This window comes from Schistocerca nitens, chromosome 10, assembly GCF_023898315.1.
Source record: "Schistocerca nitens isolate TAMUIC-IGC-003100 chromosome 10, iqSchNite1.1, whole genome shotgun sequence".
NCBI classification, from domain to species: domain Eukaryota; kingdom Metazoa; phylum Arthropoda; class Insecta; order Orthoptera; family Acrididae; genus Schistocerca; species Schistocerca nitens.
In genome coordinates, this window is record NC_064623.1 from 92,826,546 (window position 1) to 92,839,436 (window position 12,891).

Sequence of the window (12,891 nt, forward strand, 5' to 3'; positions counted from 1 at the left end):
TTGAACATTTTCTGTATACTGAAAGGCCCGTACAGGACCTGCAACCTGCCACGGGTCGTAACACATCTGAAATGTGACGTCCACTGTTCAAAGTGCCGTCAATGCGAACAAGAGGTGACCGAGACGTGTAACCAATGACTCCCCATACCATCACGCCGGGTGATACGCGAGTATGGCGATGACGAATACACGCTTTCAATGTGCGTTCATCGCGATGTCGCCAAACACTGATGAGATCGTCATGATGCTGTAAACAAAATCTGGAATCATCCGAAAAAATGACGTTTTGCCATTCGTGCACCCAGGTTCGTCGTTGAGTACACCCTCGCAGGCGCTCCTGTCTCTGATGCTGTATCAAGGGTAACCGCCGCCACGGTCTCCGAGCTGATAGTCCATGCTGCTGCAAACGTCGTCGAACTGTTCGTGCAGATGGTTGTTGTCTTGCAAACGTCCCCATCTGTTGACTCAGGGATCGGGACGTGGCTGCACCATCTGTTACAGCCATGCGGATAAGATGCCTGTCATCTCGACTGCTAGTGATACGAGGCCACTGGGATCCAGCAAGGCGTTCCGTATTACCCTCCTGAACCAACCGATTCCATATTCTGCTAACAGTCATTGGTCCTCGACCAACGCGAGCAGCAATGTCGCGATACGATAAACTGCAATCGTGATAGGCTACAATCCGACCTTTATCAAAGTCGGAAACGAGATGGTATGCATTTCTCCTCCTTACACGAGGCATCACAACAACGTTTCACCTGGCAACGCCGGTCAACTGTTGTGCATGAGAAATCGGTTGGAAACTTCCCTCATGTCAGCACGATGTAGGTGTCACCACCGGCGCCAACCTTCTGTGAATAATTTGCATATCACAGCACCTTCTTCCTGTTGGTTAAATTTCGCGTCTGTAGCACATCTTCGTGGTGTAGCAATTTTAATGGCCAGCAGTGTATTAATTCCCATCGTGCCCCGTGCCCCGCAGCCAACCGTGCAGTTTGAACGTTGTAAAACTAACCGTTCAGAGATTATGACCATTTTCTGTCATATAATTCAATAATTGCCACCCTGTATGTAGATGTAAATCTTTCTGAGGTTAGCTGCATCAGGTCTGAAGATATTGCCTACTGCTACCACATGAAAGTTCATGCCGTACCATGGCTGGAACCCCGATTTTCCCCTTGTCACAAGTGCTAGTCTTCACCACTTCAGCTATCCGAGCACATTCCAGGACCGACCCAAACTTTCGCATGACATCCTGCTATGACAGGGTTTCAAGGTGACAAACGTATCGGATGTTAGACAGTTGGGTCAGTCCTGGAAGTGTGGTCGGGTATGTGAAGTGGTTAAATCGACTGCTAACGACAAGCGTGAAATCCGGTTTCGAGTCTTGTTCCTGCACAAATTTTCATGTGTCACCAGTGGGTAATGTCTTCATGCTGCTGCTCCTAATGTCAGAAAGATTTTCCAGCTGCAAATAAATTTCATAAAATTTAGCACAGCTGCAAGTTCGTTATCAGTGTTTGTTTCTGCAGACATTGGAAAATATAAGAACTATGTATATTTGATTATAAACTGTATGTAAGCCTAAATAATTATTACATTAGAGTTTGTGTTACCTGAAGTACGATCAGTGTTTAAATATGTTACGTATATTTCACAGGTCTTAACAAATCCTGTAGCAACACCTCTAGCTTAATAATGTTTTTTTTTTAACCAATGGCAAAGTCACCTTGCTCTTAGTTATGTTTTTATTCCTTCTTATCTCGTAAATATTAAGATATTTTTTAAAAAAAGGGTTCAAACGGCTCTGAACACTATGTGACTCAACTGCTGAGGTCAACAGTCCCCTAGAACTTAGAACTACTTAAACCTAACTAAGCTAAGGACATCACACACATCCATGCCCGAGGCAGGATTCGAACCTGCGACCGTAGCGGTCTTGCGGTTCCAGACTGCAGCGCCTTTAACCGCACGGCCACTTCGGCCGGCCGCGGTTGTAATCTGTAGCGCCTAGAACCGCTCGGCCACTCCGGCCGGCACGATATTTCAGATTTCCATAAAGGAGAGAATTAAGGGATGCTTGGGTAAAAGCAGTTTTGAGGGAGAACTGGTCACCTACAAATGCTTCAGGTGTTTGATCCCAGCATTTTCATGAAGAAGACATGTGTCTCACTGATCAGGCGAGGAGACTTGGAGAGGGAGCTGCTCCCACTGTATTGGGTCCGTATCCAATGTATTTTCAGAAAAAACTCACTTCGAGGAAGCCATCTGCTGCTGCACATGCTGGTGATAAAACATTGCAGTTCGTCGTCAAGTTGTGATGAGCCTGGTAGAGCAGATCCGTCACCACGCAAAAGAAAACTGAGAGAAGAGTCGAAGGAAAAAGAAGTAGATGTAAAAGTACTACACACAGAGGAAAAGGGGGCCAAGCTCAACTAATTACGAATTTTAGAAATTAAAAACAGATGTGTATGTCCCTACACCTATTATTAAACGAGGAAACGTAGTACAATATTCACCTCTTTTAGATGAGATCACAACGCCAGGATAGAAGCAAAACTTTGGGCCCCAGTCCATTATAGTTAAAAATATTTTTGCTAATGGATAACTTCAGTCCAATCATTGTAGTATAATTAGTCAATGTGTAATAATGGCCAGGGTGGCCGAGCGGTTCTAGGCGCTTCAGTCTGGAACCGCGCGACCACTACGGTCGCAGATTCGAATCCTGCACCGAGCGAGGTGGCGCAGTGGTAGCACACTGGACTCGCATTCGGGAGGACGACGGTTCAATCCCGCGTCCGGCCATCCGTGGTTTCCCTAAATCGCTCCAGGGAAATGCTGGGATGGTTCCTTTCAAAAGGGCACGGCCGACTTCCTTCTCCATCCTTCCCTAATCCGATGAGACCGATAACCTCGCTGTTTGGTCTCTTCCCCCAAACAACCCAACAACCAAATCGAATCCTGCCTCGGGCATGGATGTATGTGATATCCTTAGGTTTGTTAGGTTTAAGTAGTTCTGTTCTATGGGACTGATGACCTCAGATGTTGAGTCCCATGGTGCTCAGAGCCATTTGAACCATTCTTTTGTAATTTGTTAAAATTGGTCACTGACGTAATTGTACATTAAGCTGTAGATCGATACCTTAAGAAGTTGATATGGTTATCTTTGCTTTGTCATCATGTTTATCTGTGCATTATCTTCTTTGGGAATCGGTAATGTACTTGAAAATGGACTTATAACTTAGGTTGTGCAATAACATTAACAATAAATTGTAAAACAAGGCTAAAAAGAATGTTAATTACAATGTTTCACCAAAACCTACAGTTGTTTCAATTAAAATGACCATGTCAGTTTGTTAGACTGAACTTTAGTAATCCCTTACCATGTCTTACAAACATCAGATCTTGGTGTATTAAACTGTGAACCAGGGTTTGGTCATGAATGCTTCAATATAATTAAGGAAAAATAAAAATACTATAGACGAAAGGGAACAGTACCAATAGCAGCTCTGAGCATAGGACTCTTAGCATAGGTGATATGTGCTTAAAGGAAAATATGGAGTATGATAATAATAAAATTACTGGTTAAGTTGACCTTGGGACAGAAGTTATCAGTGAGTGCTCGACAAGTACCAAAATGGCTTGTGTGATTAGGCGCACAACTGGGAAACTTCTTGTGGATAGTTTCTTATTGGTTCATTGCCTGGAGGGGGAAGGTCCAGTCTGATGGAATCTTGCATCGGAAAAGTGCATGATATTGGTGTTACATCTATTTCTGTGACTTTTAAAAGGGCAATTTGCAGCCTGACCATGTTAAAAAGTGTGTGTGCAGATTTGTGTGACAAATGCCGGGAAGGTTCGTTAAAAGGCCACATCCTTCCCATCCAGTAGCGAATTATTGCAACAGTGAAATGGTCATAAAACAACAATCTTCCTTCTTTCCTTCTTTTCTTGTGTCTTGACATAAAATGAGAAAATTCAAGGGAGTCGTTCTTGTGAACAATTGTGCCCATATCAGATCGTGACGTGCGATGTGTTTATGTCATGCGCAGCCATCCGAGGCCAAGAGCCAGTCCTGCAGCACCATCTGTAGCGGCGTACACGTTCAGCCCCCTAGTGCCACACAGCATTAGTAACTTTTTACATTAAAACTAAAAATACTGGCAGTTCATCTTAGCAACTTATTTAGGTGTATTTTTCCTGCGAGAAAAATAAAAAAAATGGCGGGGAGGGTTTCGACATGACACTATCGACCATTCCCTTGTGGTATTAGATATCAACTGTGCATTTCAGCTCCTATTTCACTCTGTACTCCATGACTTTGATGGCTGACAGTGAAATTCCTGAACCCTGAAGCTCCAGATACTTTTTACCTTGTCTTCGACTATCGTCTAGCCTCCAACCATCAAGCCTTTTAATAATACAAATGGTTGAGCCGTGGTAAAAATTGTTGTTTTGAAGAGCGCGCCGCAGTGCGTAGTGTGAAGCAGTCGCCCTCAGTTTCTGGCGGTGACGCCGCTGTTGCAATCACAGCTTTGGTGTCTCCCTCTAGTGGGAAAGGGGGAATGGTTGCCTGTTCACGTGCATTTAAGAGGCGCTATGAGCTCGTTAGAAGGGTCAGTCGGTCAGTCTGGGTCAGTCTCTCGTTCCCATCTTGCTAGTCTGTCTCTTGTCCGCATTTCTTAGTTGGTGTCTGTCGTTCAGAGTGCTAGTATGTCTGTCGTTCAGATCAACCTTTAAAGCCGGCAAAATGAGTGTCCTTGAACTGCGCCAGTAAGAGAACTCAGCGAGTGGTCGCCCAATCGGGGCTGACTTCCTGCATTTGACTCTGCGCGTTTGGCCGCCAGTCTGCTCGAGTTTGCTCAGGCAACGGTCATTGGCGGTTGGATCGATCGATTGGTCGGTCGCGCACTGAGACACAAGATGACTGGTCCGTCTTGAGCGTCGGCGCATGTGAGGTCGCCACGTGAGTCCAGTGGGCCGCGGCGTATAGCGAGGGGTAGTGACTTCGCGGTCGACACGAGAGCAACAGGAGTCAACCCACGACATCAGTCTGGCCGGTGCGAGCTGCGACGCCGTGAGACGGGAGATCGGCGCGCCTTCCTGCGTCCGTTGAAGCGGCTGGCAGCGGACGGTTCGGGAGAGCGATTTCGTGGTGCTGCGCCAGGTCTTCTCGAGAAATAGCAGTTTATTAGAAGTTAAGTGATGGTGATATGTTGTTTGATTTACTCTTGTTTAATTCTACTTGTTTTCTTGGTGAGGTCACCACCCGTTTTTCTTTGGGGTCGTCCCACCATTCTTCTTCGTTGGCCCACCTGCGGGAAGGTGGTTGTTTATAAATTGGGCGGTCCGTTTTTCCCTTGTGGAGTAGGGGCGGGTTAGAGCAACCTGTGGTTCGGGTTGTTCGGTAATGTCCCTATCAATCTACCGTACGTTAGTAGCTGTCTCTGTCATGTTTGTCGGATTTGGTGCGTTAACGAATTTATTGCTTGGAGTGTAACGGCCTAATACCTGAAATATGTTTTGATCTCTGGAAACTTTGATATTATTGCTTATGATCTTGAGAGGCGGTATCTGTGTAGTGTAGACCATCTTAACTATTGTTTGGCCAACCTTGTAGAATTTTATATAAGATTGCATTTCATGGGCTTATATTTAAATGATCATTTTAGTACGTAAAGTTGCCACCCTTTCGCCATAAGACTTTTCTTAGAAGTTAAAATCAAGTTGCACCCTCGGTGGCAAGGTTAATACTTTAACTGTTAGTGTTTTGTCGTAACTACGGCCGTCTCAAAAGGGAGCGGCAAAGTTCTCTGCCCAAAAGCTCATACAGTCAAAACTTGTTTCTTCCAGCCTCTGAATACACTGTAACTTCGATATTTAGAGGGGGCTTTCTGATTATAATTTTAAATCTGTTTCTTTTAAAAAAAATGTTTTTAGGCACTATTAAAGTCAATAAAATTCCCATTTGTTTAAAGGAATTTGGTTATGATTTCATCAGTTACTCCCTGGCAACTACTTCCATGCTTACATAGTGTGATTAAATGTGTTAATATTCTTGATGAATCGCTAGTAAATAAAATAAATTCTTAAGAATATTCTTTGAAAATAAATCACGGTTCAATGGTGGACACAGTAGGCTGGAGGTAAACATCGTACATAGTGTAATAGGGTGTATGGAAATAAACTGAGTGAAATAAGAGTGAAATGTGTTTTATTTAGACAGTAGTTGTACAAGGATTACAGATCTCAGACACAGGGTCTCTAAGAGGCACCCGTATTGAGCAGGCCAGGTGTAGTTGGCCTCTTCCAGTCTGTCAGAGGTCAGGACCTTTCGGAGTTAGAAGTCCAGTGGGTGTTCAGTAGATGATGCGGTGTCCGTATCCCAGACCGTGGTACCCCAGGCCGTGGTATCCCAGAGCGTTGTATCCCAGGCCGTGGCCCAGACCGCCGTATCCGTAGTATCCGGGGTAGCCGTATCCTCCGTACACTCCTGGGTATCCGAGGCCGGCCGCGTACCCCAGTCCGCGCTTCTGCTTGGTGGAGGACTCCTCAGTGGCGAAGACGACGGCCAGCAGGCACAGGGCGAGGACCTGTGCAAGCAGGAACACACCACAGCGGTGAGTCAGGGCCATCTGTACCAGCGTCTACAGTACATCTGCGCTTCTCAAAAATTTTAGAAAAAGTAATGCACAGGCAGCTTCTCAACCATCTGACCACAAATAACATATTATCAAGAACACAGTTTGGATTTCTGAAGGGTTCTGATATCGAGAAGGTTACTTACACCTACAGTGAAAATGTACTTAATTCATTAAATAACAAATTACAAGCAGCAGGTATTTTCTGTGATTTGTCAAAGGCATTTGATTGTGTGAACCACAACATTCTTTTAAATAAATTAGAATTCTATGGTGTCACGGGCAGCGCTGCAAAATGGTTCAAGTCATACCTCGCTAACAGGAAACAAAGGGCGTCAGTGCAAGGGACTAGTGAATTAAGTCATCGGTCATCATCAGAATGGGATGAAATTACATGTGGTGTCCCACAAGGATCCATTTTAGTGTCATTGCTTTTTCTTGCGCACATTAATGACCTCTTATCAGTTACATTGCCAGAAGCAGAGTTCGTTTTGTTTGCAGATGACACAAGTATTGCAATAAATAGTATGTCGAGTGTAGTTCTAGAAAGACCTGCTAATGATATTTTCATGGATATTAATAAACGGTTTAAAGCCAACTCATTGACATTAAACTTCGAAAAGACTCACTATATGCAATTCAGAACCTGTAAGAGGTTTCCACCCAGCATATGCATAAAGTATGAAGAAGAGCAGATAGAAGAGGTTGACAGTCTTAAATTCCTGGGATTGCAACTTGATAATAAATTCAGTTGGGAGGAGCACACCACAGAACTGCAGAAACGCCTTAACAAATCTGTATTTGCAATTCCAGTGTTAGCAGACATAGGCGACATAAAAATGACAAAGCTTGCATACTTTGCCTGCTTTCATTCCATAATGTCATATGGTATAATATTTTGGGGTAACACTTCAAGTCAAACAAAAGTTTTCAGAGTCCAAAAGCGTGTAATACGTATTATTTGTGGAGTAAATTCACGGACGTCCTGTAGAAACCTCTTCAAAGAACTGGATATACTAACAACTGCCCCTCAGTATATTTACTCCTTAATGAAATTTGTTCTAAATAATATATCTATTTTTCCAACAAACAGCTCAGTTTATACATACAATACCAGGAACAAACATGATCTGCACAATGACTTAAAAGCACTTACTTTAGTTCAAGAAGCGGCCCACTACTCAGGAACACTCATCTTCAATAATTTGCCAGCAAACATAAAACAATTAGTTACAAATAAAGATCAGTTTAAAAGAAGCCTGAAAGACTTACTAGGGGCCAACTCCTTCTACTCCATTGACGAATGTTTTAATAGAAACAAATGATGTATTGTATATACTCATACTACTAGTATTGTTATTTCAGCTTTAAAAAATGATGTATTGTATATACTCATACTATTGGTATTGTTGTTTCAGCTTTAAAAAAAGTGACATGTTCCACATCCACTAGGATCTTCTCAGTACGGATCTATGGAACCAAAAACTAATCTAATCTAATCTAATCACATCAGTCCAGTGATGAGAAGTGAGGAAGAACTCCGCAGAATAGCTGACGATAGGAATCATTGATTAGCAGGTGGGATAGAACGCCTGGACATGGATTAAGACATTGAGGAATACGAGGGGTGGTCAACGTCTTAACTACCATCTCGGAAACTTTAATTCCTATTATTTTATTTTATTCATTTATTTGCGTAACCTCATCTGGTCGAGATATTGGATCAGTGTTCACATATAAATCATAGTTACTACGTTTACAGGATTTGTAGACTTAGAGAAAGCTATAAACAATGCTGACCAAGATTCTGAAGGTTGCAGGGATAAAATATACGGAGGCTGTTTACAGTTTTTACAGAAACCAGACGGCAGTTGTAAGAGCAGAGAGGCATGGGAGAGAATGATACAGGGTTGTGGTCTATCCCCTATGTTATTCAATCTGTACATCGGGCAAGGGGTAAAGAAAACCATAGAAAATTTGGAGTAGGAGTTATAGTTCTGGGAGAAGAAATAAAAACTTCGAGGTTTAAGGATGACATTGTAATTCTGTCACAAACAGTAAAGGAAAAAGGAATTGGAAGAGCAGTTGGACGAAATGGACAGCGTCTTGAAATAACGATATAAGATGAAAATCAACAAAAGCTAAACAAGGATAATGGAATGTACTCTAAGTCACGTGATGCTGAGGGAATTAAATTAGGAAACGAGACACCTAGAATAGTAGATGAGTTTTGCTATTTGGGCGGCAAAATAACTGATTATGCTTGAAGTAGAGAGGATAATTATAAAGTGTAGACTGGGAAAGGCAAAAAAATCGTTCAAAAAGAGATATTTGTTAACATCTAATGTAGATTTAAGTGTTAGGAAGTACTTTCTGAAGGTGTTTCAGGGACGATAAACAGTTTAGACAAGAAGGGAATAGAGGCTTTTGAAAAATTATGCTACATAAGAATCCTGAGATTAGATGGGTAGAAGAAGTACTGAACAGACATGGGGAGAGAAGAAATTTTTGGCACAACTTGTCTACATGAAGGAATCAATTGATAGGACACATTCGAACACGTCACGTGGTCAGCAATTTAGTATTGGAGGGAAGTTTGGAAGGTAAAACTCGTACAGGGAGACCAAGAGAACAATACAGTAAGCAGATTCAGGAGGATATGGGTTGCAGTAGTTACTCGGAGATGAAGAGGTCTGCACAGGATAGAGTAGCATGGAGAGCTGCGAAAAGCCAGTCTTCGAACTGAAGACCACAGCAGCAACAGTTACCTTAGAAATTACGGTTTTAATATGACAAGTGATATTAAAATGATTTGAGTGTCTGTAGTGACAATGTGAGTGAATAATACTATGAACTAATGAAGTTAGTACTGGCAGTACTTCTACTACTGCAGCAGCAGCTGATGCTGCCACTAATGGAGATATTAGTAATATTAATAATAATAATAATGACAATAAAAGACAATGATAGTGGCAGATATAAAAAGTATTTATAGTTATATATAATACATATTTATTGATATAGTTCTGCGGAAAGGAAATTTAAGGAGACAGCACCAATGGGGTATACTGGAAAATGAGGAAGATCTTGCTGGAAAGAAGGATGTACAAGGGTAACGGTTGCGTACAGGGACAAAAAAAAAAAATGGCTCGAAGCACAATGGGACTTAACATCTGAGGTCATCAGTCCCCTAGACTTACATCTACTTAAACCTAACTAACCTAAGGACATCACACACATCCATGCCCGAGGCAGGATTCGAACCTGCGACCGTAGCAGCAGCGCGGTTCCGGACTGAAGGGCGTAGAACCGCTCAGCCACCACGGCCGGCCGTACAGGGACAATGATAATCATTATTGTTGCCTTAGTAGATACTTCATTGACTGTCTTCTGAATCGAGAGATGTTATCGAGTTCTCCAATATAATGTGTGAATTATTCCAGAGTCGGGTTCCTGTTACTGATACAGACTTTGGGAATGTGGCCGAACGATGCATTGGGCCTGTAAGGGTTTTGCTCTGTCGGAACTAGAGTTTCTGCCACGTTGTTCAGACAGGAGCATTAAGGTCGAAGATAGATATGGAGGGCAGTGCACGTTGCTAAGATAGTAAAGAAGACAGAGGGTGTGGAAATCTCTGCTCCTGTCTGCAGGAAACAGGGATAGCTGTGCATATGGCGGTGAAATGTATCAAAGAGTCTAACATCACAGATATAACGAACACAGCCATTCGCATTAGTTCCAGGCGCCTTGAGCAGTCTTGAGAAAGGACTTACTAATTAATATTCTAACTACATTAAGTGCCGATGGAGTCTCGTCTCGGTTATGTGACTGGATTCGTGTTTTCTTTCAGAAAGGTCGCATTTCCCGGTACTTGATGGAAAGCATTTGATGCGGTGCCCCATTGCAGACTTTTAACGAAGGTACGAGCATATGGAATAGGTTCCTCAGATATGTAAGTGGCTCGAAGACTTCATAAGTAACAGAACCCAGGATGTTGACCTCGACGGCGAGTGTTCATTAGAGATAAGGAAGTGTGGGGGCGCCGCTGTTTTTCTCCATATACATAAATTACACTCCTGGAAATTGAAATAAGAACACCGTGAATTCATTGTCCCAGGAAGGGGAAACTTTATTGACACATTCCTGGGGTCAGATACATCACATGATCACACTGACAGAACCACAGGCACATAGACACAGGCAACAGAGCATGCACAATGTCGGCACTAGTACAGTGTATATCCACCTTTCGCAGCAATGCAGGCTGCTATTCTCCCATGGAGACGATCGTAGAGATGCTGGATGTAGTCCTGTGGAACGGCTTGCCATGCCATTTCCACCTGGCGCCTCAGTTGGACCAGCGTTCGTGCTGGACGTGCAGACCGCGTGAGACGACGCTTCATCCAGTCCCAAACATGCTCAATGGGGGACAGATCCGGAGATCTTGCTGGCCAGGGTAGTTGACTTACACCTTCTAGAGCACGTTGGGTGGCACGGGATACATGCGGACGTGCATTGTCCTGTTGGAACAGCAAGTTCCCTTGCCGGTCTAGGAATGGTAGAACGATGGGTTCGATGACGGTTTGGATGTACCGTGCACTATTCAGTGTCCCCTCGACGATCACCAGTGGTGTGCGGCCAGTGTAGGAGATCGCTCCCCACACCATGATGCCGGGTGTTGGCCCTGTGTGCCTCGGTCGTATGCAGTCCTGATTGTGGCGCCAAACACGCATACGACCATCATTGGCACCAAGGCAGAAGCGACTCTCATCGCTGAAGACGACACGTCTCCATTCGTCCCTCCATTCACGCCTGTCGCGACACCACTGGAGGCGGGCTGCACGATGTTGGGGCGTGAGCGGAAGACGGCCTAACGGTGTGCGGGACCGTAGCCCAGCTTCATGGAGACGGTTGCGAATGGTCCTCGCCGATACCCCAGGAGCAACAGTGTCTCTAATTTGCTGGGAAGTGGCGGTGCGGTCCCCTACGGCACTGCGTAGGATCCTACGGTCTTGGCGTGCATCCGTGCGTCGCTGCGGTCCGGTCCCAGGTCGACGGGCACGTGCACCTTCCGCCGACCACTGGCGACAACATCGATGTACTGTGGAGACCTCACGCCCCACGTGTTGAGCAATTCGGCGGTACGTCCACCCGGCCTCCCGCATGCCCACTATACGCCCTCGCTCAAAGTCCGTCAACTGCACATACGGTTCACGTCCACGCTGTCGCGGCATGCTACCAGTGTTAAAGACTGCGATGGAGCTCCGTATGCCACGGCAAACTGGCTGACACTGACGGCGGCGGTGCACAAATGCTGCGCAGCTAGCGCCATTCGACGGCCAACACCGCGGTTCCTGGTGTGTCCGCTGTGCCGTGCGTGTGATCATTGCTTGTACAGCCCTCTCGCAGTGTCCGGAGCAAGTATGGTGGGTCTGACACACCGGTGTCAATGTGTTCTTTTTTCCATTTCCAGGAGTGTATTTGGTGGACAGAGTGGGCAACAACTTGTGTACGGTAAGATGTCGAAGTTGAGTTACTGTAGGAAGATACGACTTAGACAGAATTTCCAGTTGGTGCGATGAATGGGAGCTGGCCCTAAAATGTAAGTTAGTACGGAAGGGTAGGAAGGACAAACCTGTAATGTTCGGTTACAGTATTACTAGTGTCCTGTGTGACACAGTGAAGTCATTTAAATACCTGGGCGTAACGCTGCAAAGCGATGTGAAGTGGAATGAACGTGTGAGAACTGTGGTAGGGAAGGTGAGTGGTCGACTTCGGCTGGTTGGGAGAATTTTTGGAAAGAGCAATTCACATGTAAAGGAGACCGCATATAGGATGCCGGTACAAACTATTCTTGAATTCGTACCAGATCGGATTGAAGGAAGACATGGAAGCAATTCAGAGGCGGGCTGCTAGGTTTGTTACCGATAGGTACGATCAACACGTAAGTGTTACGGAAATGCTTCGGGAACTCAGATAATCCCTGGAAGGAAGTTGACGTTCTTTTCGAGGAACGCTGCTGAGAAAATTTAGAGAACCGGCATTTGAAGCTCACCGTAGAGCGATTCTGCTGCCGCCAACATAGATCGTGCGCCAAGACCACGAAGATAAGATGCGCGAAATTAGGGCTCATACGAAGGGAATATAGAGAGTCGTTTTCCCCTCGCTCTATTTGCGAGTGGAACAGGGGAGGGAATGCGTAGTAGTGGTACTTAGTAAACTCCGTCACGCAAAGTGCAGTGGCTTG

The 12,891-nt window shown here is 44.7% G+C and overlaps 1 protein-coding gene across 3 annotated transcripts in view; it reads right to left on the reverse strand.

The window, feature by feature from the left end:
* LOC126210607 (cuticle protein 6.4-like) overlaps positions 1 to 12,891 on the reverse strand; it is a 168,183-nt gene that overhangs the window by 38,553 nt on the left and 116,739 nt on the right. The window contains exon 2 of one of the 3 annotated variants that reach the window (XM_049939900.1): positions 6,201 to 6,596. The exons of the other annotated variants lie outside the window; for them this stretch is intronic. Coding sequence (XP_049795857.1) covers positions 6,363 to 6,596 — 234 coding nt within the window. The 3' untranslated portion in view covers positions 6,201 to 6,362. Of the gene's footprint in view, positions 1 to 6,200; positions 6,597 to 12,891 lie in introns of those variants that run through there. 3 annotated transcript variants of the gene reach the window in all.